General features: G+C 48.3%; 1 protein-coding gene across 1 annotated transcript in view; it reads left to right on the forward strand.

The window, feature by feature from the left end:
- The first annotated feature begins 3,384 nt into the window (after positions 1-3,384).
- Positions 3,385-27,475, forward strand: part of zgc:77151 (uncharacterized protein LOC337153 homolog) — a 46,565-nt gene continuing 22,474 nt past the window's right edge. The window contains exons 1-3 of the mRNA XM_056284361.1: positions 3,385-3,410; positions 23,900-24,052; positions 26,609-26,716. Coding sequence (XP_056140336.1) covers positions 3,390-3,410; positions 23,900-24,052; positions 26,609-26,716 — 282 coding nt within the window. The 5' untranslated portion in view covers positions 3,385-3,389. The remainder of the gene's footprint in view (positions 3,411-23,899; positions 24,053-26,608; positions 26,717-27,475) is intronic.

A 27,475-nucleotide genomic window follows, 5' to 3' on the forward strand; every position in this document is an offset into this window, starting at 1 on the left:
CTTGAGTTATGCTCGGGTTGCGTTCGGCTCCTAAGGAGGACCTCGACGTGTCACCCGCTGAGCTGGTGCTCGGTCAGCCGCTCCGCGTCCCTGGGGAATTTTTGCCTGGGAGTTCCGCTCCTCGACCCCGTCCGGCCGTTTATCCTTTTTTGTCCGACAGCACTCGGGTTCCAGGCCCCGTTCACCACTGTTTTCCGCGGTCGTTCGTGCCTGCGGAGCTCATGTCGGCTTGTTTTGTTTTTGTACGGCATGATGCTCACCGCTCACCCCTCCAACCCCTATACGATGGGTCCTAAGGGTTTTGTGCTAGATATGGGTGGGCGTAGGGAGCGTGTCACGCTTGATAGGCTTAAACCGGCGCACAGGGTGGCAGGCGAAGTTGTGTTTCCGGCCCAGGTTCCCCGTCGGGGTCGTCCTCCTTCCAGGACCCCGGCAGTGTCTTCACGGGTTCAGCGTTCTGCTTCTCAGCCGGCTTTGGACTGTGTTTCACCTACTGTTTCGGCTGAGGGACGGCGCAGCCGTTATGGCAGGCTGCTTAAGCCTCCAGTGAGAAACTGATTTTCTTTCCAGGAGTCCCTTCTGGGTGTTCGGGGGGGGGGTGTGTGTGTGGCGGACACTAGGGGCTATGCCTCTCACCCAGCAGGACTGTGAGCTGGGGGCGTGGTTTACGTTCCCGGACTCGCCGGTGCCAGGGGCGTAACCACGGGTGGGCCTGGCCTGTCACAGGCCCACCCATTTCAAGCCCAGGCCCACCCAATCACGCTGGCTTACAAGCACGTAGGCCGGCCCCTTTTACGTACGTAGAACTGCAAAATCTGAGCGCGCATACCATCACGCTCTGTAATTTTCACTGCTGCTAACTAGCCAATAGCCAACAGTTAGCCATAACTTATGGAATGGCGAAACAAAGTTCAATCTTCCGCTTTTTTAAAAAGCCACGGATGGAGGAGGAGGAAAGCACACCTGCTCCAGCACCGACTGAGCCGCCCAATGAGAGTGAGATACCGCCGGAGAGAACGACAGAGGAGGCTACAGCTTCTCCGTTGCAGGCAGCTTCTCCTCCCCCCTCTGACGACGGTGAGACGATTCCCTTGACCATGCCACCGTCAGATGTGTCTGCTGTGGATGAGCCACCCTCGCAGCCTAAATTAGTGTTCCCCGCAACCAACATTTCAGGAAAATTACGTTTTTTCCCATAAGTGGTATGAAGAATTTAAGTGGCTTGAATACAGCTCAGCAAGGAACGCTGTTTTCTGTAAAATGTGTAGGCATTTCCCCGAGCCGCATATGGAAAACACGGTTTTTCGAAGCGGGTTTGTAGATTGGAAGCACCTCTGCCAGGCATGCTCGAAACATCAGGCTAGCAAACCCCCCCCCCCCCCATTGTATTGCACTTGGTAAATTTGAGGGTTCGGAATGGACCGTTTTCATTCAGGCACTGCGTCGTAAAGTGGAGAGGGGTCAGTGTTACCCATCCCTCATTGAAGTGCTGGACAGCTGCAACTCTGACGTTTTCCCAAACATGAACAGACTGTTAAGGGCAATGATCCCCATTCCCCTGACTTCATGTACTGTTGAAAGACTCTTCTCCACTACAGGCCGTATCAAAACATGTCTAAGATCTTCCATGCTACCTGCATGCCTCAACAATCTATCCCTGTTGTCCTTTGAAAGGGAACTTACTGACTCTTTGGACTATGATGAAATAATCTCGATCTTCAACGCTCGCCCTCGGCGTCTACACATTGTGCTGTAAAACGTGTACTATAGGCCTATAGCTTACATGTTGTGTCATGATCTTTTAGACCGAGTCGGGCTGTTTTCCTCAGTGATGTTTAAATGGTTGTGCAGAGCCTGGCGAGAATGACTGGGGTGGTATTTGTTTAAGTGGGCTTTTATTAAAGTTTTAGTATGTTTCTTGGTCACGTACTAAAAACCTGTGTTGTGTGTTTACTGCTGTAATGTGTTCGAATTTGCGTCTTGTTTGAAGGATTATTGCTGGAAAATTTTGGCCCACCCATTTTCACTCAGGCCCACCTAAAAAAAATATTCCTAGTTACGCCACTGGCTGGTGCAGGGTTGTTCCTGCTGCAGTTGGTTTTTGGAGTTGAGGAATAAACATCAAACTCGCCCTGGTCTCCTGTGTTTTTCCTCATTCCTGCCACATTATTATTGTTATTATTATCATTATTGTTGTTATCACTATTATTATTATTGTTACCATTATTATTATCGTTATTATTTTTATTGTTGTTGTTGTTGTTTTTGTTGTTGTTGTTGTTTAAGGCCTGCTGGTAAACCAGCCTCTTGGAGGTTCCACAATGCTGAGCGAACCACGGCAAGCACGGCAGCTGCCCCCTAGCGGAGTCAACTTGATACTGCAGGTTATCAAATCAAAAGTACACTGGCTGTCATGTTTCCTCTAAAATGTTCTTTACACAAACACGTCACCGGGCCGTCGAGGGGCGTCATTTAACGAGGACGTGTGTCTGTGATGTCAGTATTGCTTCCCTGTTACGGGGTACTGCAAAACAATACCGTGTATATAACGTGCCCGTCAGCCCTGTATGTGTGTATGTGTGTGTGTGTGTGTGTGTGTGTGTGTGTGTGTGTGTGTGTGTGTGTGTGTGTGTGTGTGTATGTAATGCTGAGGTGTTTCTGCTGCTCTTCCAGGCCGTCGGAGGGCTGAGTGTGTACTTGGTGTGATGCAGACTAAGTTAGCACAAGCTGCAACACGTCTCCCCCCCTCTGCAACATGGGTCCTGCGGGCTCGCCACCAAGTCAGACGGCTGCTGTATGAATGAGGACGCGGCTTGCAAATACCGTCCAAACTTGGCCACCGTGCGGCGAAAGGCGAGTCCGGGACACGTCACTGAAGACATCCGTAGCAGCCCCGGGGTCTGGGGGGGCTATAGCGTACCCCCCATATGTGTGCCACGCACAGGCGGCTGATAGGGGCTGCGGAGGAGGATTTGGCGATCAGTGGAAATCAACGCCACGCGTTGCGAGCCACGCATGCTCCGTGAGCGCAGCCCGGATGGCTTCGGCGATTTTAATGTCACAAAGCCCCAAAAAAGCAGTTTCCTTCACGTGTCGCCGGCTCGCATAACGAGGGAATCGAGCGAGCGTGCACCCATGAAATAAATACGTGATTTTAGGGAGGGGGGGTGGGGAGGAGAGAGGTGTCGAAAATTAAAAAAAAAAATGGTTGTTTTAATATTAACAATAAGTTATTCTCTCTGGCAAACTTTGGCCACACCTAGATCCTGTCCTATTTTCCCCAAAAGAAAGCTTTTCTTCTGGTGTGCATTTGTTTGCGTGCCGGTGTGTCCCGGCTGTGTAACCTGATCGGGGCTGGCGGAGGGGGAGAGAGGGAATGCAGGATTGCCATGGAGCAGAATGCAGTACAGGTAAAGCCACTCCGGCTCGCCGCCTTATTCTCCTTTTAATCGCCGCTACTCTCCTTTCGGGTTTCTGTCTCTTCAGGTCCGCGGGGCGCATCGGGGCGAGCGCCTCGCGGACCTGTTGCTGTCCGAGGGCACGCACACGTCCGCGTAGCGCCGTGTGCTCGAGCCGGAGCGGCGCGGCGCGGGTCTCTTTTATTTGGCTCGCGGAGCTGCGATCGCCTCCCGCCGCGCCGCGCCGCGCCGCCGAGTCGCTGCTGGCCGCGGCGGCAACTTTCTCTGAGGCAGCCTCAACTTTTCCCCGGCGAGGCACCGGGCGGGCGGCTGGCTGGCTGGCTGGCTGGCTGGCAGGCAGGCAGGCAGGCAGGCACCGGGCGGGCGGGCGCACACACACACACAGACACAGACACACACACACACACACACCTTCCCACTCCTGGCATTGTTCGCCACCTTCGTTTCCACATCCCTGGTTTTGCAGCTCGCGTCCGAGCTTTCTGGCTAATTTGCTGCTCGCGCCGTTAATGATTAATTTCTTTGTGTGTCGTGTCGACAGACCCAGACTGGCCTTGCTTACCAACCCCCACCCCACGCTTCCCCACCGAATACAATTTATTCTGCCCGTTTGCCGGCATCGAACCAGCGAACTTTTCTCACGCACGCTGACCGAAAGCGTGTAAATGCCGCAGCAAGTCGAAGGCGTCATTTTGAATGGGCAGCGGACGGGGGGGAGCCGGATCCGGCGGGGGGCAGGCTGGTGATCCGGAGCGGGGCACGGGCTCCTCGGCTCGAGCCGCCGCCGCGGCCGCCGCAGCAGCGATATTATATTATATGATGTGATATGATGTGATATTATATTATATTGTGGGGCCATAACGTGCAGCCTATATTGACATCGCCGTCCAGCCTCCGACATCTTGGCCGCCGTTTTACGTGGGGGATGTGCGATATGGGGAGGAAGGGAGGCTGCGTCTGAATCAACACAAACCAAATATTGCTCGCGGAGGACGCGGCGATATTACGGCCACATTTGTCGAAATCGCGTGCCCCCGCCTCGCGCACGCAGCGGGGCGGCTGGCCCGTGCCGTTTGGCGGATTTCACCGGTCCGGTGTCACGGTTTTGCTGTTACAAAGTCGCGGTTGGAACAACACAAACCTCCGAATAACATATTGTACATTTTAGAGGTGAGCCCCCCCCTCCTCCCCCCTCCCCCCCCCCTCCCCGGGCCAGCGGAATGGATTTAAATACGAAAAGGCTCGTACCCAAGGTCAATATCGATTTATGAATACATTTATTTTGTCTCATTTTAAGAGACAATTTTTTTCTCCCTTCTACGTTGCTCTTTTCTTCTTCCATTCTCCCCCTGCTGACAGTGTCAAAGTCTTCAGCTTCTATTGCGTTTTTTTTTCCAGCAAACATCACGAGAACTGACGTAGGCTGGGTGCAGATTAGGGTTTCCATCTTAAATTCTATATTCACATAGAGAGAGAGAGAGAGAGAGAGAGAGAGAGAGAGAGAGAGAGAGAGAGAGAGAGAGAGAGAGAGCTCTGCCGTATGTTTAAATGTGGTCCTTCCCCCGTTTCGCCACTAGCTGGCGCAGTTGCTCTGACGTGTGCACGTCTCTGCAGCAGCAGGAAGGGGGGGTTGGGGTGCATGGGGGTAGATGATGGTGTATGTGGGGGGGTGAAGATGGGTGGATGGGGGAGGGGGTGGATGAGAGTGAGAATTTGAGAATTTTCCACATTTAGGCTGCAGAGACATGGCGGGGAGGGGGCTGAATGAGGAGCTGGTGAATTTTAGAAATGCCCCGACTAAATATAGAGAGACGATGGATCACATGAACAGTTATTCTGGAATCTCCTTATTATTATTACTGGGAGACGCTGCTGACGATATTCTAAAATAGGTCGCCACGCATTTCTATAAATATTTGCATATGTGCGTGTAGAATGCTTTTAGCTGGGTTGCATTGTGGTGAGTAAGTGAAGAGCAGCCTGTTGACGGCCTGCTGGTGGCCTGCTGATGGCCTGTTGACAGCCTGCTGGTGGCCTGTTGACAGCCTGCTGGTGGCCTGTTGACAGCCTGCTGGTGGCCTGTTTACGGCCTGCTGGTGGCCTGTTGACAGCCTGCTGGTGGCCTGCTGGTGGCCTGTTGACAACCTGCTGGTGGCCTGTTGACGGCCTGCTGGTGGCCTGTTGACGGCCTGCTGGTGGCCTGCTGATGGCCTGTTGACAGCCTGCTGGTGGCCTGTTGACAGCCTGCTGGTGGCCTGCTGATGGCCTGTTGACAGCCTGCTGGTGGCCTGTTGACGGCCTGCTGGTGGCCTGTTGATGACCTGCTGGTGGCCTGCTGGTGGCCTGTTGACGGCCTGCTGGTGGCCTGCTGACGGCCTGTTGACGGCCTGTTGACAGCCTGCTGGTGGCCTGTTGACAGCCTGCTGGTGGCCTGCTGACGGCCTGCTGACGGCCTGTTGACAGCCTGCTGGTGGCCTGCTGACGGCCTGCTGGTGGCCTGCTGACAGCCTGTTGACGGCCTGTTGACAGCCTGCTGGTGGCCTGCTGACGGCCTGCTGACGGCCTGTTGACAGCCTGCTGGTGGCCTGCTGACGGCCTGCTGGTGGCCTGCTGACAGCCTGTTGACGGCCTGCTGGTGGCCTGCTGACGGCCTGTTGACAGCCTGCTGGTGGCCTGCTGACGGCCTGCTGGTGGCCTGCTGACGGCCTGCTGACGGCCTGTTGACGGCCTGCTGGTGGCCTGCTGACGGCCTGCTGGTGGCCTGTTGACGGCCTGCTGACGGCCTGTTGACGGCCTGCTGGTGGCCTGCTGGTGGCCTGCTGACGGCCTGCTGGTGGCCTGTTGACGGCCTGCTGGTGGCCTGCTGACGGCCTGTTGACCTCTGCTGTGCCAGCGGCGGTAGCTTCGGTCAGATTCATCTCTAGCGGGGCTTTCTGCTCAGTGGTTTTGTGTTTTATTTTTCAAGAGCCTTTGAATAAAAGGGATGTGCGGCCCGGCGTGGAGCTCGGGAGCTGTGCCGCGTGTGGCGCGGGTCGTGGTGCAGCAGACTGATACTGGCCGGGTTTCTGAAGCTGCTGGGGACCCAAAATAGATCGTGAAACTACTACATGGGGGCCAGTTCAGAACAGAAGCGCCGTGGTTTCCCTTCTGCTGGATTTCAGAAGCGATAAGAAGGCGGTTGTGAAAGGCCGTGGCTCCAAAGGTCGTCAAGTCAGGTTTTCCCACAAGGCCCTGCTCCTGCGGAGCTCCTGCGGAGCTCCTGTGGAGCTCCTGTGGAGCATGTCGGAGGAGGCTGAGGTATGACACCACTCTGTGGGGTGAATGACGTGTTTGGCAGCCATAACTACGTCCTTACATGCAACACGCGTCTTGGATCAGCTTCACGGGCCCAGCGGCGGTGATGAGACTCGGCCCGTAACAAGGTTCGATAGCGGGTCTTGATGCCGCTGCTGGAGGCGTGTCTGGGGTCGCAGCAGCCCCACAGCCCCCCCCCCCGGCCGCCAGTCATGAAGCGGGGCTGTGGTGGCTGGCGGAGCTGCAGGCCGAGAGACGTGGTGGCGTTGGGAGGTGATGCTGCTCGTGCACAGGACGCTGCCAAAACAGGGCGCCCCCTCCTGACGTCAGGGCAGCTGGCGTTCTGGAAACTGTGATTTTTATTGATTTGTTCATTCATTGGCTGTGAGATAATGGACGTCTGGTCACCAAATACCACTTGTGGGTACTGCGTAAAGGGAAGCACTGATTGAAGGACGGCGTTTTGGTTGGGAGGCTGTGGGCAGAGTGTTGTCGGGTGAGGTGTCGTGCTCGTTGTGCTGTTGGTATTGTGTGATAACACAGGAGGCACGCTGCTGAGGCAGTCTGTCAAGCTGTCGGGCTGTTTTTTAATCTTGCAGACTGTTTAATCTTTGCAGACTGTTTACTGTTACAGACTGTTTAATGTTGCAGACTGTTTAGTTTTACAGACTGTTTAATCTTTGCAGACTGTTTAGTGTTACAGACTGTTTCATCTTTGCAGACTGTTTAGTGTTACAGACTGTTTAATCTTTGCAGACTGTTTAATTTTGCAGACTGTTTAGTGTTTGCACTGTTTAATGTTGCAGACTGTTTAGTGTTGCAGACTGTTTAGTGTTACAGACTGTTTAGTGTTTGCAGACTGTTTAGTGTGGCAGACTGTTTAATCTTTGCAGACTGTTTAGTGTTGCAGACTGTTTAGTGTTGCAGACTGTTTTATGTTGCAGACTGTTTAGTGTTTACAGACCGTTTAATGTTGCAGACTGTTTAATGTTGCAGACTGTTTAGTGTTTGCAGACTGTTTAATGTTGCAGACTGTTTAGTGTTGCAGACTGTTTAATGTTACAGACTGTTTAATCTTTGCAGACTGTTTAATGTTGCAGACTGTTTAGTGCTGCAGACTGTTTAATGGTGCAGACTGTTTAATGTTGCAGACTGTTTAGTGTTACAGACTATAATCTTTGCAGACTGTTTAGTGTTACAGACTGTTTAGTGTTGCAGACTGTTTAATGTTGCAGACTGTTTAGTGTTTGCAGACTGTTTAATGTTGCAGACTGTTTAATGTTACAAACTGTTTAATCTTTGCAGACTGTTTAATTTTGCAGACTGTTTAGTGTTGCAGACTGTTTAGTGTTGCAGACTGTTTAGTGTTTGCAGACTGTTTAGTGTTGCAGACTGTTTAGTGTTTGCTGACTGTTTTTTAATGTTGCAGACTGTTTAGTGTTGCAGACAGTTTAGTGTTTGCAGACTGTTTAATGTTGCAGACTGTTTAGTGTTGCAGACAGTTTAGTGTTTGCAGACTGTTTAACGTGGAAGACTGTTTAATGTTTGCTGACTGTTTAGTGTTTGCAGACTGTTTAATGTTGCAGACTGTTTAATGTGGAAGACTGTTTAGTGTTTGCAGACTGTTTAATGTGGAAGACTGTTTAGTGTTTGCAGACTGTTTAATGTGGAAGACTGTTTAGTGTTGCAGACTGTTTAGTGTTGCAGACTGTTTAATGTTGCAGACTGTTTAATGTTTGCAGACTGTTTAATGTTGCAGACTGTTTAATGTTTGCGGACTGTTTAATGTTTGCAGACTGTTTAATGTTACAGACTGTTTAGTGTTGCAGACTGTTTAATGTTGCAGACTGTTTAGTGTTTGCAGACTGTTTAGTGTTGCAGACTGTTTAATGTTGCAGACTGTTTAATGTTTGCTGACTGTTTTTTAAAATGTTTTTTAATGTCTGCAAGGCTTGAATCAGAATATGTTCCTCTAACAAGCGTGATGTCATTGCGGAAACTACACGAGGACTTTAATTTACGATACAACACAAACAACGTCGTTAACCCCGCTCGGGGCAGTTTGTTTGGAGAAGCTCGTGAACACAAAACACAGTAAGATGCAAACAAACAAATAACACAAACAATAAATAACAACGCCGCAGGGAGATAGTGTGGAATAAAGTCTGTAAAATCACACAATAAGAAACACAATAAGATAAACTTGATAAAGACAATAAAATATAACCCCCCCCCACTATGGAGCATTTACACGCTATTAACTGAGCAAAACCGACATTACAAGAGACGCACCTGAGGTCACTGGCAGTACCCCTCCCTCGTGACCGGGGCTAATTCTCAGGGGACATCAACTCTGTCTGCGGAGTCCCGTCAGCATCAGCAGCGGAGCTGCTCCATCCATGCACCGCCCCATTTCACTGGGAGTCAGACCCGCCTCCGGCTTCAAAAGGTCACGAGTAACGGGGAGACTCCTTCCCCGCCGTGCTCCGGAGGGGGCGGGGTTAACGTACATCCCGGGTCATCACACCCCGCCGGCAGGGAGCTGTCGGACGTCCCACCTCCATGAAACGGCACCACAGACTCTTAACTCGGACCTGTGACGTTGATTTACAAGTCGTGTTCCAGTAGAAACAGATGTGGTGAGGATCAAACCTGCGGCGGCGGCGGCACCGCTGATAAGGGTGATGTGGTCTGTCAGCCATTAGCTCCTGAAGGTGTAAAGACCCTCCACCTGATTTCCATCAGAGGGCGGCGCTCCCGCTCGCACGTGCGCACCGACATCATCCGTCTCACACCCCAGCACCCGCTCCGCGCCTCGGGGGGGGGGGGGGTACCGGGTACCGGGGTGCATTTGGGATATTTTCATGTCACGATACACAACTTTGTTGTCTAAATGAATGATGATGAGAATCTACAAAATCAGTTGAAATATTGGAAAACGAGCGCGGGTTCGATACCATACTTCAACATGGCCAGACACGTGGGCTGGCGAGCCTCAGCCGGGTTCTGAAACGCGCGTGAGCGGATGTGGTGATGTACAGTGCTACCGTGTAAGGCCCCTCATGACCATCACGATGACCACACGTCCCGTATCGCCGCGCAGTAACCTGAATGAGCCGGCTCTTGGAGAGACCTGTGAGACCGGCACAAACCGGGTCGTCTGTGCCGCTTACTCTGTGCTGGGGGGTGAGTCTGCCGGTGACGGCCTCTGAAAGAGGGTCGATAGACCTGTGGAAATCAGCCACTCATCACACCGGCCTGTGTGACGAGGGACGTGAACGATGAGGGAGGAGGAGGGCAGCAAACCTGGCGCTCAGTGGATGTGGATCACGGCTGTCACGTGACTGCAGGTCCAAGCCTGTGGGACTCGGTCCTCGCTTCTTTTCAGCTCTGGGTTTTTGATACGTGCTGGGTTGCTTCTATTCATTTCTAGTTGTTTCACCCAGACGTTATGTGTGTGATAGTGTGCAGTACCAACCCGCAGGACGGACGCTGGGAGAGGCTGGGAGGCCTGTTCAAGTCCTGCCCCGTTCAAGTCCTGTCCCGTTCAAGTCCTGCCCCGTTCAAGTCCTGTCCCGTTCAAGTCCTGTCCCGTTCAAGTCCTGTCCCGTTCAAGTGCTGCCCCGTTCAAGTGCTGCCCCGTTCAAGTCCTGTCCCGTTCAAGTCCTGTCCCGTTCAAGTCCTGCCCCGTTCAAGTGCTGCCCCGTTCAAGTCCTGTCCCGTTGTCTCGTCCGAGTGGTTTGGAAGGCTTCCTGACACCTCGCGTCGCTTTCTGTCGTGGTTTTATACTCACGTGCTCTTTAAAAACGTCGCCCTCCGTGTTTGGGGGAGTCGCTACAGGTGCTCGCGCTCCTCTCCCAGCATTCCTCTCCTGTCCAGTCGCTCTCGTCGAGCTGGCGAAGTGAACTGGCAGTTTGTTAGGACGGGACCAGGCCCGGGTTGTCTGGAAACTAGACAGGCCACAGGCCTGGCACTCGGAAACCCGGAGGTTTCCTAGCAAAACCTGGTTTGATGTCCGTAGACTGTTTCGTCGGTGCTCGTGTGGGTGAATCCTGCCCCGCGTTCCCCCGAGGGGAGGGTGTCCGTGCATCGAATGGATGAGACTCGCTTTCCCAGGAACACTTCAGATCATCAGTCGTTCCTCACTGTTTTGCTCTTCTTTCCAAATACAGCAGCTCTTCTCAGCCCTCACCCGGGTCCAAGCCCGGGGGGCTGGCCCCGCCATGCAGAGCCCGGGACTCCCAGGGCCAGCGGTGCTGGGAAGCTTGTGGTAGTCGCTCACATTATGATTATTATTATCATATTATTATTATTTATTAGTCAGTTAATTAATTATTCATTATGTTGTTATTCTTCCACCAGTAAATGTGTTACTGCAGCATACAGCGTAAAAGTTATGTATGTGAAGTTTTCAGAGGAGGCATAGAATGGTGCACACGTCAAACACCAAATATGGCACATTTACACCATCAGGTGGCGCTATAATCGAGGTAGCTGCGTTAAGTCCGGTAACTGACACATTGTACATTGCGCATTCAAAAACCTTAGAGGCACGCGTTCCCTGAATTGAACCGCATCCACGCCCATTTACGGCTATATATAAAAATTGGCCCCAATCGACCACTGGGTGGCACTTTTTCACAACGTTGCAAAATATGCAAACCCTTCTTTGTCAAACTAGTCTTAGTTTGCTTGTAATAATAATAATAATAATAATAAATAAATCTTATATAGCGCTGTTCTAGTACTCAAAGCGACTTTAAGTACTAGAAAATGTACGTACGCCTTCCCTGAATTGACCTGAATCTCAAGATATGGGCCACGCCCATTTACCCCTATATGTATATTTATTTATTTTTTGCAAAAATGTGAAAGATGCAAAACCTTTTTCGAACTCCTCCGATGCTGTAAGTACAAGCTGCATGAACATTGTTGCCTAGAATCCAAGGACCCTCATGATCAATTGTTATTGAAAGAATGTGGACAATCCGACAATGCGAACGTTATAGAGGACCAAATTCCCCCAGGTTGCAGTCAAAACGGGAAGCGTTGCATATCTCAGTAACAATCAGTCCTATTAACATGAAATTCGGCTCAGTAGTTTCTCGTGTCTCGCTAAAGCTCTGTGAAAAATTTGGCGCCAATTGGCCACGAGGTGGCGCCTTTTCGCAGCGAAACCTTCTTTGTCGAACTTGTCTCAGTTTGTAGTCACACGTCCCCTGAATTGAGCTGAATCTCGAGATGTGGTGCCCATGTACGCCCTTATTTTATTTTTTCAACATTGCGAGATATGCGAAACCTTCCTTTTCAAACTCCTCCTAGGCTGTGAGTGTGCTCTGCACGAAACGTTGCGCCTAGAATCCAAGGACCCTCGTGATCAAAGTACTCAAAGGAATTGAATCGAGTGCAACTAGACTTGGTATATATCCGTGATATCCGTATATGTCATGATCAAAGGTTATTGAAAGAATTTGGATAATCCAAAAAAAAATGCAAAAGTTATAAAGGAGCAACTTCCTCTAGGTTGCAATCAAAACAGGAAGTGTTGCATATCTCGACAACAATCAGTCATATTAACATGAAACTCAGCTCAGTAGTTTGTCGTCTCACTGAGGCGCTGTGCAGAATTTGGTGCCAAACGGACACTAGAAGGCGTTTCGTCTGCACATGGACAACTTTGGATCAATGTCGTTTATGTAAATGTGATCAATTACTGGCCTATTTTCCGTTGGCGTGGTTACAGTTTATGCAACCTTGTTGTTGCATGACGTTTTCTATTGATTTCGAAACAAAGTGCCTTGTCATTAAAATCACCCATTATTATTTTGCCTCCTGAATGTTGATTAAAATGACAAACTACAGTCATTAGGGTTTTTTTTAATAGGCCACATTTGTGTGGTGGCGGTCTATACAGCACTATGTAATTGTGGTTCATATGCTGAACATGAACCATGGCTTCCAAGTCAGTGCATGGTACACCTAGAGTGTTACGAATGCTGTGGTTTCTGTGATAGAAGCCAGCACCGCCATGTTGTTCTTTCTGTAATGTTCTGCAGAAGATTGTCCTGTTGTCGTCTGATGGAGACGTGACTATCTAACGAAATGTCCACCCTGGGACTGCAATATTAACATGTGGTGCATTGTCTTGTAACCACGTTTCTGTAAATACAAATTATTTCAGCGTCCAACATCCTGAGATCACGTTTTAGGTCTGTTGTGTGTACATAGAGAGAGAGAGAGAGAGAGAGAGAGAGAGAGAGAGAGAGAGAGAGAGAGAGAGAGAGAGAGAGAGAGAGAGAGAGAGAGAGAGAGAGAGAGAGAGAGAGAGAGAGCGAGAGAGAGAGAAGACATTTTGATCTTGTTAATGGCACCTCAATATATTTTTCCATTTTCTGTAAGTAAAGGTCAATATCATTTATTGAATATATGGCAGTGACTTTAAAATCTTAAAGTAATTTTCTAAAGATGTCGCTCAGCTGAAGGCTACACATGCTTGGCCAGCCGAGAAAATCTTTTTTAATGACACCACTGCTTTGTCTAAAGTTAACCATACATATACGTATATATATATGTATAAATTCCACTAATCCAATTTACCTTTTATAACAAAATTAAACCACATGAACACAGCACAACCACTAAACATTATTTCCAGAAATTAACAATTACATTTTAGTTCAAATCCCTTTTGTTCGGTGTACATAACATTAACTTGCCGAGCTACACTAAACATTTGATTTTAGCTGTCGAAGCATTTCCAGTACTTCATTTGCCATTTATACATTTTTGCTAGATTAGAAGAATTACAGCAACAACAAAAAAAAAATGCAACGGCAGCTTTACCTTCAAACACCTGACAATTCATGAAACCTAGTGACCTTACTACTGAAACCTGTACGAGTCATATCCTGTGTGACGCTTTGTCGCACTCTCAGCCTCTGCTCGTGCCAATACAAAGGCTAGGTGCCAGGCGTAGTGCAGCTGCGTAACCTCGCTCCTCACCACCTTTAACCCCTGCGTGTTGCCTGCAGGGTGCAGCGGGCCCGTGGGCCTGCAGGCCCCACTCGCACAGGGGACTTGGACCCCCGTTAATACCTGCCTGCAAGTCTAGTATTAATGGTGGTGGTTTGAGATATGCTTCTGCCATTCTGGATGTGGCCAGGGGTTAATTTTTAACACGTCCTCTGCAAAACAACACCACAATGGGCTGCATCAGTGACGTTGAACCGGAGAAAAGTGCTTCACGTCAGGATGGTCGGAGGGGTTTGTCAGGTTGAGGGTGTGACTGGTCTCGCTCTCTTAACGGGGTTTAAAATGAGATGATGCTGAATTTACTGACAGTACCCTCGTTGAAGGATAAAAAAAAAAAGAAATGCAGACTATAAGAAAAAGTCAGTTTCACCTCAGCAGGAAATGGTCTCATTGTGTTGGAAACCAACGTGCTCGTCAGCCTTTGTGTAAAGCTTCTTAGCTTGTACAAGCTAGCTTGCTGCTGCTAGGTGTGTGCCTGCTTTTAAACAAGACAGTGACTTTGTTCTACTAGTTCATAACATGGCAGTAGTGCCGGGGATGTTTCCCTCTATGTAGCGTCGCAACACCCGAAACCCTCAAAGCTCCACCGAAATAAATCACCGCATTTACAATATGCAGATGTTCCCTTTTTCAAAATGGAGGCCGCAGCCCTTTTCCCTGGGCAGCACTGAACTTCCCCAAATACTGACCTACACAAATACTGACCTACACATACACTGACCTACACATATACTGACCTACACAAATACTGACCTACACATATACTGACCTACACATACACTGACGTACACATAACTGACCTACATAAATACTGACCTACACATATACTGACCTACATATACACTGACCTACACATATACTGACCTACACATACACTGACCTACACATATACTGACCTACACAAATACTGACCTACACATACACTGACCTACACATACACTGACCTACACATATACTGACCTACACATACACTGAGCTACACATACACTGACCTACACAAATACTGACCTACACATATACTGACCTACACATATACTGACCTACACATACACTGACCTACACATACACTGACCTACACATATACTGACCTACACATATACTGACCTACACATACACTGACCTACACATATACTGACCTACACATATACTGACCTACACATACACTGACCTACATAAATACTGACCTACACATATACTGACCTACACATATACTGACCTACACATATACTGACCTACACATACACTGACCTACACATACACTGACCTACACATACACTGACCTACACATATACTGACCTACACATACACTGACCTACATAAATACTGACCTACACATACACTGACCTACACATATACTGACCTACACATATACTGACCTACACATACACTGACCTACACAAACACTGACCTACACATACACTGACCTACACATATACTGACCTACACATACACTGACCTACACATACACTGACCTACACATACACTGACCTCCACATATACTGACCTACACATACACTGACCTACACATATACTGACCTACACATATACTGACCTACACATACACTGACCTACACATACACTGACCTATACAGGGAACAGAACCTTCAGCTCCTTTCACTTTTACACTACGTCCACACTAATCTGCCCACATTTGAAAACGACATCTTAACGTCATAAATGGGCTGAGAGTTTTCCATCTGCAGTAGTGTTTTCAGATCCTTTTCAAAATGTTCACCGTTCACATTGAAACACCAACACAAAAGAAAACACTTGGCTACAGAATAGTTGTGCCTACAGAAACTATAACATACATACAGCTAATGAACTATAACATGCTTCTGTATACTGACTGGTTCATCTGTCTTGTTCTGTCCTGCAAACGTGGTCAGATTTGTCCCTGGTTGCAAGCAGCAGGCTTTAATATAGAATGTGTAGTACTGAGTGTTATAACCATGTCCTGAGCAAACCAGGCAGCTAATACAATTCTGAGCAGCAGGCCTAACTATGATGGCGATGACGTAACGAGTGACGTCCCGTTTCCTAGGTAACGATTTCAAACCCCCTACCCCTTGTAGCTCCATTCTGAAGGAACACTACCCAGTAGAGGGCGCTCTAAAACTAGGGGTAGGTCCAGGTGGGGCAGAATTGGGACTGGGTTAGAGTTCTGTGTACAGAAAGTGTAACATACTTACAATACAGGAATCTCAACATACCTACAGTACATGAACTTTAACTTGCAGTACATGAATTTCAACGTACAGTTCTGTCTACAGAAATTTTAACATACTTACAGTACATGAACTATGACATACATACAGTACACGAATTTCAATACACTTACAGTATGTGAACTTTAACTTAGTTACAGTACATAATTTCAACATACAGTTTTGTCTGCTGAAACTATAACATACTTACAATACATGAACTATAGCATACTTATAGTAAATTAATTTCAACGTACTTACAGTTCTGTCTACAGAAATTATAACATACTTACAGTAATGAATTTTAACATACTTCTAGTACATGAATTTCAAGGTACTTCCAGTTCTCCCTGCAACTTCTATAACATACAGTACATGAACTGTGACATATTTACAGGACATGACCTTTAACTTACTTAGAGTACTGTACAGGAACTATAACATGGCAACAGTACGTGAACTATAACACATTTACAGTACATGAACTACAACATACTTATAGTACTGTCTACAGGAAATATAACATCCTTACTGTAAAGAACAGAACTCCTTTATCGTAATTGCATAGAGTACAAGCAATCCTGCTGGTGCATTCACACATAACACGCAGCAATTCAAAATAGAAAAGAGCTCAAACTAGCTAAATATATAAATTAGAGATCTTTGTTAAAAGAAACACTCATTGAACTCACTGAACTATGCTGTAACCTGCAAAGCAATAAGATATAAAACATTACATTAAAAAAGAAAAGAAAAAATATTAGCAGCTGAGATATTGCACACTTGCTGAATTGCAGTGGCCATATAGCCCTTGGCCCTATGGGCCTTCAGGAATATACACATACAAAGATGCAGTTGGAATGCAGACATCTGTGCCATGTTCTATAAATGTAACTATAGGTATTGTAGTACTGACAGGCACACAGGTCCCTGACTGTCAGTGTCAGTGTTTGGCAGTGTTCAGTTCTCGTGCGGCTCTGGGTCAGAAGCTGTTCTTAAGTCTATTTGTCCGTGCTTTGATGGACCTGAAGTGTCTACCAGAGAGCAGCAGGTCAAACAGATGATATCCAGGGTGGGATTGGTCTTTCAGTGTGCTGGCTGCTCTACTGAGGCAGCGAGAGCTGAATGAGTCCTCCAAAGAGGGCAGTGAGCAGCTGATGATCTTCTGGGCAGTATGGATGACCCTCTGAAAGGCTTTCCTTCCTTTGCGCTGCTGAGCAGCTGGCATACCATGCGTAGATACAGTGCGCCAGCACATGCTCAATGGAGCAGCGGTAGAAGGATACCAGCAGCTTCTCCTGCAGGTTGGTTTTTCTGAGTATCCTCAGGAAGTGGAGTTGCTCCTGTGCCTTCTTGACTACTGCGGTGGTGTTTGTAGGCCAGGAGAGATCTTCAGTGATGTGCGTAGCATACCCAGGAATCTGAAAACAGGGACCCCTTCCACACAGTCCCCATTGATGTATAATGGATTGGGGTCCGTTCTTCCAGAAGTCTATTATGAGTTCTGTCAGTCTTTGGACGTCATCCCTTTAGACTGTCTCGCCTCCCCCTGAGATAAGTCCAACCACAGTCGGGTTGTCTGTGAACTTGATGATGGTGTTGGTGGGACGGGTGGGGGGGGGGGCGCAGTCATGAGTGTACCGGGCATAGAGGAAGGGGCTCAACACACGGCCTTGTGGGGAGCCAGTGCTGAGTGTAAAGGTGGAGGACAGGTGAGGGCCTAGTTTAACAGTCTGGGGGCAGTTGGTCAGAAAGTCCTTGATCTACTGGCAGGTGCGTTGAGAAAGTTCTAAGTCGGTAAGTTTAGTGACCTGTCTGCCCGGGATGATGGTGTTAGAGGCAGAGCTAAAGTCAGTGAAAAGCATCCTCACGTAGCTCCCCTGTTGTTAACAGTGGGTCAGTGCTGTGTGAACAGCAGTTGCGATGGCATCCTCAGTAGACCTATTTGCTCTGTAGGCAAACTGGTGTGGGTGGGAGGCTGGCTTTGATATGCTGCAGGACCAGCCTTTTGAAGCAATTCATGACAAACGGTGTGAGTTGTTGAGGCCTCTGAAGACAGTCTTTCTCGGCAATGGAATGATTGTGGCAGACTTCAGGAAAAGTGAGATGATGGATTTAGACAGGGGCAGGTTGAAGACCTTTGTGAAGACCTCAGAGTACTGGTCTGCACATTCCTTCAGCACCCGTCCTGTCACACCATCAGGGCCGTCAGCTTTCCTCAGGTTCACTGCTCTGAGCACACACCTTACATCGTGCTCTCACACAGTGAGGAAGCGGCTGTTGGAGGCAGGTGGAGGTGTTGCGTCTATCTTTGCTGCTTTCATCTCAAAGTCAGCAAAGAAACAATTAAGTTCCTCTGCCAGTGAGGCATCACTTTCGACAGTCATGCAGTTGCTGTTTACTGTTCATTTACTGACACTTCCTCATTGACATTTTGGTGAAAACTGCAAACCAAACAATATAAAATACTCTGTACACAGATGTAAATATGAAAACACACTGCTACACACAACAAACTGTTTTCAAAATGACCAATCAAACATAATTGTCAACAAAATCCTTACTAATACACAGTCTTTAACTTGTCTAATGTAAAATAAATCTGCTTACGTCATTGCATCTATAATGCTCTACAACTAATGGGAGTGGATCTTTGGAACATGCATGTCTGTCTCATTCTCTGCAGAACCAGGGAGACGCTAAACAGGAAGTGACCACACCAGAAGTAACTAAACGGGAATTGACATCACAGAATGCTGCAAATATAAAAATATCAGTATTACAATGCGTTTAATAAACTGTCAAATAATGTTCAACTTCTCATAGGGACCAACAAATTATTTTAGTTAGTAATTTGAGAAAACAAACAATGCTTTAATGGCAACACAGGCTGCTTTAGCATCCTTGGTGCCTCGCTTTAGGTTGGCTCCAGTAGCGCTGTATAGGGCTCTGAAGGTGGTGTTACAGACCTTGAGAGTTTTAACCTTCTTTGTCATTCAGGGCTTCTGGTTGGGGTACATCCGGATGTGTGTTTTCAACGGTGACATGAATAACACAGTTCTGTGTGTAGCAGAGTACAGTTGATGTGTACTCCTCCAAGGCCCGATCCTCAAAAATATCCTAATTAGTCCTTTCAAAGTAATCTTGTAGCTGTGAGGAAGCTCCTTCAGGCCATGTCTGAACAGTCTTTGTGGTGGGTTGAGCTTTTCTCCTGAGGATATGTGAGCTGACTGGCCTAAGTGTGGTAGTGATGTTGACCTAAAACTGTTCTTACTGTTTGAATAAACCTTGTCTAGTGTATTTTCTGCCGAGTGGCACTTTGATGTGTTGTTGAAATTTCAGGAGAACTGCCTTTAAATCTTCATGGTTAAAATCACTGGCTATGATACGGGCTTCTTCGGCATAGGTGCTCTGTTGTGACTTTATAGCACTGAGGAAGTAGGCTAAAAGCTATGCTAGCATTAGCATCTGATGGAATGTAAACAGCTGTGACTATAACAATGCCAAGCTCAAATGGAAGGTAAATAGGCCTCCATTTAACAGCCAGGTACTCCCAAATCAGAACAGGGTCTATATTATTGTGGTATTAGTGTACCAGTTGCTGTGTCCATAAATGCATAACCCCCTCACCCTTGCTCTTATCGAAGTCTTTGTTTCTATCCCAGCGAAATGCTGTGTGGCCTGCTAGCTCAGTGGGGGATGTTCTATGTTACCCTGTCTATGTTCCCTCAACCCTATTTCACTGAACTTAACCTAACCTACCTTAACTGGACTTAAACCTCAACTTCTACCTAACCCCAACCTTAACCCAATGCTTACCTTAACCTAACCTTAACCAATAGCTAACCTATTCGATAGTTAACCAAAAGGGCTGAGGGAACATAGGGCTGAGGGAGCATAGGGCTGAGGGAGCATAGGGCTGAGGGCTGACCCCACTCAAAGCTCAAAGCTCAGTGGCTGTGTCTGGGATAAGTGAGTGTAGCAAGACGAGTAAACTGCTATTAACAGAATACAACAATCCGTTAATGATTATGTTCACAGGGGTCCGTAGATTCAGTTCGTTCATTTTGTTGGCGATGGCTCTGGCATTTGTCAGAAAAATGCTGGGTAGCAGTGGTTTGTGTAGTTGTCTCCTTAGTGTTACAGGAGCAGCATAGCAAGCGTAGTTCCATTAGGAGAATAGGGAGTGCGTAGTGTTTTGACGTAGCGTGTGGGAGTGGTGGAGCGAGGGAGAGGGAGAGGGCAAGGGAGAGGGAGAGGGTGAGGGAGAGGGAGAGGGAGAGCTCTGGTGTGTGTGAATCTAGTCGAGGGTCGGCGCGAACATGAATGCAGCAGTGCAGCGACAGCAGGAAGTAATGTTAGCAAGTTAGTGTAGGCGACGTGGGTGTGTAAAGGAATAAAATCAGTCCAAACACATTCTGGGTCTTTCTCATAACTTTTAGCGAGCTCCGACACAGCAGGACAGCAGTCCACTCAATCACGTCTCCATCTCTCTCCTCCCCTTTTCTTCATCTTCTCTCTCTACCCCCCAACCAGCTCAAGACACAGCGCCCCCTAGGTTAAAGTCTTGTAAACAGAATATTGAACATATTGAACATATCTGGGTAACACTTTAGTATGGGGAACATAGTCACCATTAATTAGGTGCTTATTAGCATGCAAATTAGCAACATAGTGGCCCTTAATTGGTCATTATTACGTACTCATTAATGCCTTATTCTGCATGGCCTTATTATACAACCAGTAAGCCATTAACTATGAGTTTTCCCTCTATAACCTCAGAAGTATTGCTTATTAGTAGTACCATCTCAATATGCTTTGCTTAGTATGGCCTTTATAAGGTGGTAGTACCACAAGAAGAGTTATTCTGCCTTACTAACACTTAATGAATATGGTCTGTTCTTACATAACAACACACAAAACTACAAGTGTTCATAGTGTTAAATTACTCTAAATTAAGTGTTTGTTACTTAGAATATGTTCCCCATACTAAAGTGACATCTTGATCATTACTAATTCACTAGTAATTAAGTTTTTTTTTACTTAGAATATATTCCCCATACTAAAGTGTTACCCATATCTGTATAAACAGCATAATAAACTTGTCTCTACCATTTCTGCACTTGTGTTTTGCATTTCCCATTTTCAAGTCTTACATTAATAAGATAGCAAATACATTTTAGGGAAGAAGTCACGGTGTCAATAATAAATACTCCTGATTGAGCTCCTCTACAACAGCATATTTCTCAAGGCCAGTGTGATGATCCGCTGTGGCGACCCCCAGCGGGAGCAGCCGGAAGTAGTAGTAGTAGTAGTAGTAGTAGTAGTAGTAGTAGTAGTAGTAGTAGTAGTAGTAGACTTGTCAAGGCCAGTACGTGGTGTCCCTGTGCGTGTTTTTACGACTGCCGTGCGAGTAAAGGTGGTCACTGGGCGCTGAGAGCAGGGAAGAGCAACGTTAGCCTAGCCTAGCTAGTAGGCCGGACCGGTATCCACGCTTTTGCTTCCTGCGTCTCTTCTGCCTCCAACGCCTGCCGGAGCTGACAGCGGTCCAGGGAGAGCCCGGTGTCCCGCCCCCCCCCCCCCCCCCCCGGTGTTGCGTGAGTGCAGAAATTCGCCCGGAACGGCCTGGTTACTCTGCGATCCTAAATCAGAAGATCGTGGCGGCTGTAGGTGGGATTTGCGCGACTAAATTTAACGTTGGCGCGAACAGACAAATGAAAACACGCATGAAGCGACCAAAAAGAGAAGGTCGGGCCGCTGCACATGTGTGCAGGAGCTGCTATAACGCACTGTTTACAGTACAGGGACTATAACACACTTAAAGTACAGGGACTATAACGCTCTGTTTACAGTCCAGGGACTATAACGCACTGTTTACAGTCCAGGGACTATAACGCCCTATTTACAGTCCAGGGACTATAACATACTTACAGTCCAGGGACTATAACGCACTGTTTACAGTCCAGGGACTATAACATACTTACAGTCCAGGGAATATAACGCACTTACAGTCCAGGGACTATAACATACTTACAGTACAGGGACTATAACATACTTACAGTCCAGGGACTATAACATACTTACAGTACAGGGACTATAACATACTTACAGTCCAGGGAATATAACGCACTTACAGTCCAGGGACTATAACATACTTACAGTCCAGGGACTATAACGCACTTACAGTCCAGGGACTATAACATACTTACAGTCCAGGGACTATAACATACTTACAGTACAGGGACTATAACGCACTGCTTACAGTCCAGGGACTATAACGAACTTACAGTCTAGGGACTATAACGCACTTACAGTCCAGGGACTATAACATACTTACAGTCCAGGGACTATAACGCACTTACAGTACAGGGACTATAACATACTTACAGTACAGGGACTATAACGCACTGTTTACAGTCCAGGGAATATAACGAATTTACAGTCTAGGGACTATAACGCACTTACAGTCCAGGGACTATAACATACTTACAGTCCAGGGACTATAACGCACTTACAGTACAGGGACTATAACATACTTACAGTCCAGGGACTATAACGCACTTACAGTCCAGGGACTATAACATACTTACAGTCCATGAACTATAACATACTTACAGTACAGGGACTATAACATACTTACAGTCCAGGGACTATAACATACTTACAGTACAGGGACTATAACATACTTACAGTCCAGGGACTATAACGCACTTACAGTACAGGGACTATAACATACTTACAGTACAGGGACTATAACACACTTACAGTCCAGGGAATATAACATACTTACAGTCCAGGGAATATAACGACTATAACATCCTTACAGTCCAGGGACTATAACACACTTACAGTCCAGGGAATATAACATACTTACAGTCCAGGGACTATAACGACTATAACATACTTAAAATCCAGGGACTATAACATACTTACAGTCCAGGGACTATAACATACTTACAGTCCAGGGACTATAACATACTTACAGGAGGTATAACATAGCGGCAGTAAAAGGTCAATGGGAGACATTAGAGCTTCTCTAGCTGTAACAGCCGCTCAACGCGCTTTACAATCAACGGACGCCTCACAGGGCTGCTGCTGTCCGCAATGCCACTTGTTTGGGCTCTGTTGGTCATAATCGGGGGGGGGGGGTATTCGGAGCTGCGGGGGGGAGCAATTCGGAGCTGCGGGGGGGGGGTGACTTGAGAAGGAGTCAGCCAGACATTCCTTCATTCTCGGCTGAGATGGACAGCAATTTTTCTCACAAAGAAATCACAAATCACTCAAATACAAATATATATTTTTTTACCAATCAAAGAACGAAAAACAATTGAACCAACTGCAATAAACAGAACAGGTTTGCGTGTTTAGAATAACAGCAGCACAGCTGAGCTCCTCCTGCATGTTGTCTCCTCTTTAACGGCCGAGGTGAACTGAGGCGTGACGTCACTATTGTGCGTGAAATGGATGTCACGCGCCCGAGCTGAGACGGTATATAGTACCTCCTCATTTTAACAGTGCAAAAGTATAAATACAGTGGAAGAATGTGCCCAACAACATGTATTTTTGCAGTTCGCCTTTATTGACAGCCTGTATTTAGCCAACCCCCCCCCCCAAAAAACAAAAAAATATCAGAATCCCAAAACCAACCCAATGAACGGTAGCCAAATATTCGGTTCCAGCCCTAATACTCCCCCACGCGCGCGCACACTCATATACCGACGGCAGTGTCAACCATTCAAGGTAACGGCCAGCTCACTGGGGTCAGTTAGGGTTAGGTGTCTTGCCCAAAGGCACCTTGACATTTTTTTGCAAGAAGTGGCCAAGGATTGAACTGGCAAACCTCCGGTTACCAGACGCCCTGCTCGACCTTTAAAAAACGCCCACATCCCTGTTTGTGTTGTGTCCAGTGTGCTGTGAACCTGACCTCTTTGTCCTGGTCTGTCTCAGTGGTTGGGTGCTCCCTCCTTGCGGCGAGGCAGCTATGCCTTCTACAAGTTGGTGAGCAGCAGATCCCAGCCCGGCGGTCCGCTGCAGGTCTGGAAGCTTGGAGAGTTTTACTACATCCGCTGTGGTCCACAGGAACCCGTCTGCATCGCCGAGGTAAGACCTCCACTACCTTAGAACTCAGATGGCTTTGGTGTTGTGTTAAAGCGGCTGTTAGAGATGCACTGATACCACTTTTTTCCAGACCAAGTATAAGTACTCACATTTGGGTACTTATGTGTACTGAGTACCAATATGGGTACTTAATAATGCCTTTACAGTTGCAACAATGACTTTGAAAACAGGTTTTATGGGCGTCCGGGTAGCGCGGCGGTCTATTCCGTTGCCTACCAGCACGGGGATCGCCGGTTCGAATCCCCGCGTTACTTCCGGCTTGCTCGGACGTCCCTACAGACACAATCGGCAGTGTCTGCGGGTGGGAAGCCGGATTGTGGGTCTGTGTCCTGGTCGCTGCACTAGCGCCTCCTCTGGTCGGCCAGGGCGCCTGTTCGGGTGGGGGGAGGGGGAACTGGGGGGGGGGGGTGGCGTGATCCTCCCACGTGCTACGTCCCCCTGGTGAAACTCCTCGCTGTCAGGGGAAAAGAAGCGGCTGGTGACTCCACATGTATGGGAGGAGGCATGTGGTAGTCTGCAGCCCTCCCCGGATCAGCAGAGGGGGTGGGGGTGGAGAGTGGGGTAATTGGCCAAGTACAATTGGGGAGGGGTAAAAGGGGGAGGGGGGTAAGAAAAACGCTCCGTCGTGCTTTCGTCTGTCAGGACTGTCTGCAGTCATGCCAGTTACACACGTTATAACGTCGTCCTTTTTGGACAAATGACACATCAACGTGTTCGTCTTCTTCATCTGTGTGGCTCCACCTCCTCCTCCTCTTCCCATACGAATGGTGACAAAAATGCACCGCTCACTTTTCTCAATGTCCTCTTGAACTGTCTAGTGTGTTGGGGAACTGCTGGGGAACTGTGTTGGACGCGGTTGTGTTGGAGTAGTTTTACCAGTACGAGTATGAGTTCATGAGCACAGCATCGGCCCCATACCCAACACTGGCATTGGTACATCCCTACCCAGCTTATGATATTGGGTCAAGCTCTTCCTACATCCCGACAGCTACCAAGTGAGTAGATCCCCTGAGGCATAAACCCGGCCCTGTAGCCTCCCTACAGGCGCTGTCACCTCTGACCGAAAATCTCCTCCGTACCTGCTCCTCTTCAGCCAATCAGGGGAGTTCTTTGCAAGCCGGGAGTCTCCATTGGTCCCTGCTTGCTCTTTCAGTCAGTTTTCAAGTTCACGAGGCTCTCGGGGCAGAAGTGAGGGGCGGATTCATTTGCATACGTCTTCAAAATACAGCTAGCTCGTGCTAACGGCCACGAAAACACCCGGAAACGGCTTGTTAAGGCGGTGAAACCAGTGAGCAGCTAAGGTGAACTGTGTTCTGTCCACATTCAGATCACCAACCACAACTCGCCTTTTCCCAGCGGCTGCTGACGTGGTTCATGTTGTGTGTTTCAGGCTTTAGTTATGTTGCTTTTATGTTTTCTTCTGTCATATGGGAAGCGAAGAGTATTCTGAAAAGCACTACATGAATAGAATGCATTATTGTTATTGTTGTTGTTGTTGTTGTTGTTATCATCTTTATTCTCAGTCTTTCATTCCCACACACACATAATGAGTCCGGCTGGTTTTGCAGACCGGGCCCGGTTTGGTTGCGGGTTTACTGGCTGCTTGGGAGGATCAGCAGGACAAAGTGCTGCTCCGATACGAAATAAACTCTGTCCCAAGCCAGGGTGTGTGTAAAACAACAAACTGCTCCCCGAAAGTGTGCTGAACGCTTTGGGTCCTGATGCGAGCATTGCCAGGGTGACGGGGTTTGTTATACGTCGTGTGGTTTGCTTATCAGAACCTCCTTAGCGTCCAAACCGTTTTGTCACGAGCGACTTGAGGGACGCCAGTAAGCGCGCTGAAACAACAACGTGCCGATAAGGAGGGAAGGCCTTAAGATGTTATGCGTGTTGTTTTTGTGTTGGCTTTCCAACACAAAGTGTGTTCGTGGTTGATTTTCACGATCGGCTTCATTTGCAACATGTACACATCTGTTCAGGAATCAAGAATTAGTTGTTGCTACGTCCGCAAATATAAATATGCCATCATCTAACGCCGAACTTACAGGGCCGATGTCGCGTAAGGGCGACACAGTGGCGCAGTGGTTAGCGCTGTCGCCTCACAGCAGGAAGGTCCCGGGTTCGAACCCTGGGGTTGTCCAACCTTGGGGGGTCGTCCTTCTGTGTGAAGTTTGCATGTCCTGCCCGTGTCTACGGTGGGTTTTCTCCGGGTGCCTCGGTCTCCCCCACCATCACAAAGACACGCATGTGAGGGTTAATACCCCTGTCTGTGCCCCTGAGCAAGGCATGGCAAGGCGAGCTGGGATGGTTAAAGGCAGAGGCCGGGGGTCGGTAGAGGATCTCACAGTGTGTGGTAGGGGCGAGGTGTTTTCTGCCAAGATGGCAGCGGTGTATCTTGTGTGTCCAGGAGGAGGCTTGTCTTCAGTGGGACTAACGTTAAAGCTGAGGGGAAATGCTGCGAGCAGAGAGTCGTTTTTAAAAAGGTTATATCTGGGCCTACTTTTTCTTCTCTTAATTCTGTGCTTTTCTTCTCCCCAGTTGACTTTACTGTGGGAGGACCAGGCTCAGCACCAGCTGCTGGCCAGCTCCAGACTCTACTTCCTGCCAGAGGACACGCCCAAGGGCCGGACCAGGGAGCATGGCAAGGTGGGTGAGGAGGCTGTGTGAGACAGAGCGAGAGAGAGAGAGAGAGAGAGAGAGGGAGAGGGAGAGAGAGAGAGAGAGCTGGCCCTGCCCCTCGGCTCACATCCAGCAGGCTCAGAGAGAGGTCTCTCTCCTGGACTGGGACTAGTGAAAACGTATCATGGACACGTGTCTTACTCTGACTGCTGATTACAAATGGAGTTCAGTGCGATCAGAGTTGCAAGGTAACGTTCATGTAGCCAAAATAAATAGGTCATTTATTTTGCTAATGTCCCCAATGCCAGTAGCAGAACCGTTAATGTTGGAGCTTATATGGATAAGCTGCGGTCCTTAATGATTTAACACCGGGTTTCGGAGCCCATCCCCGTGCAGGAGAGCAAGGTCATTGGTACAAACTTGTTTTTTAAAATCTCCCTTTTTCTCCCCAATTGTAGCCGTCCAACTACCCCACACTTCCGAGCCGTCCCGGTCGCTGCTCCACCCCCCTCTGCTGATCCGGGGGGTGGGGTGGGGTGCAGACTACCACATGCCTCCTCCGATACATGTGGAGTCTCCAGCCGCTTCTTTCACCTGACTATTGAAGAGCTGCCTTTCGAGCACACGGTGGCTCAGGTCCAACCTGCGGGGCTGCAGCTGCTTCGCTGGGCAGCCTGGCTTGTGTCAGTGGCTGGACCTGTAGCTTTAACTTAGTGCTACACGCAGTGGGAATTGCTGGAGGCTGGAAGTAGAAAAGACAACAAATGGGAATTTGCGTCCCTCGAT

Source organism: Lampris incognitus, chromosome 8 (genome assembly GCF_029633865.1).
Source record: "Lampris incognitus isolate fLamInc1 chromosome 8, fLamInc1.hap2, whole genome shotgun sequence".
Lineage (NCBI taxonomy): Eukaryota > Metazoa > Chordata > Actinopteri > Lampriformes > Lampridae > Lampris > Lampris incognitus.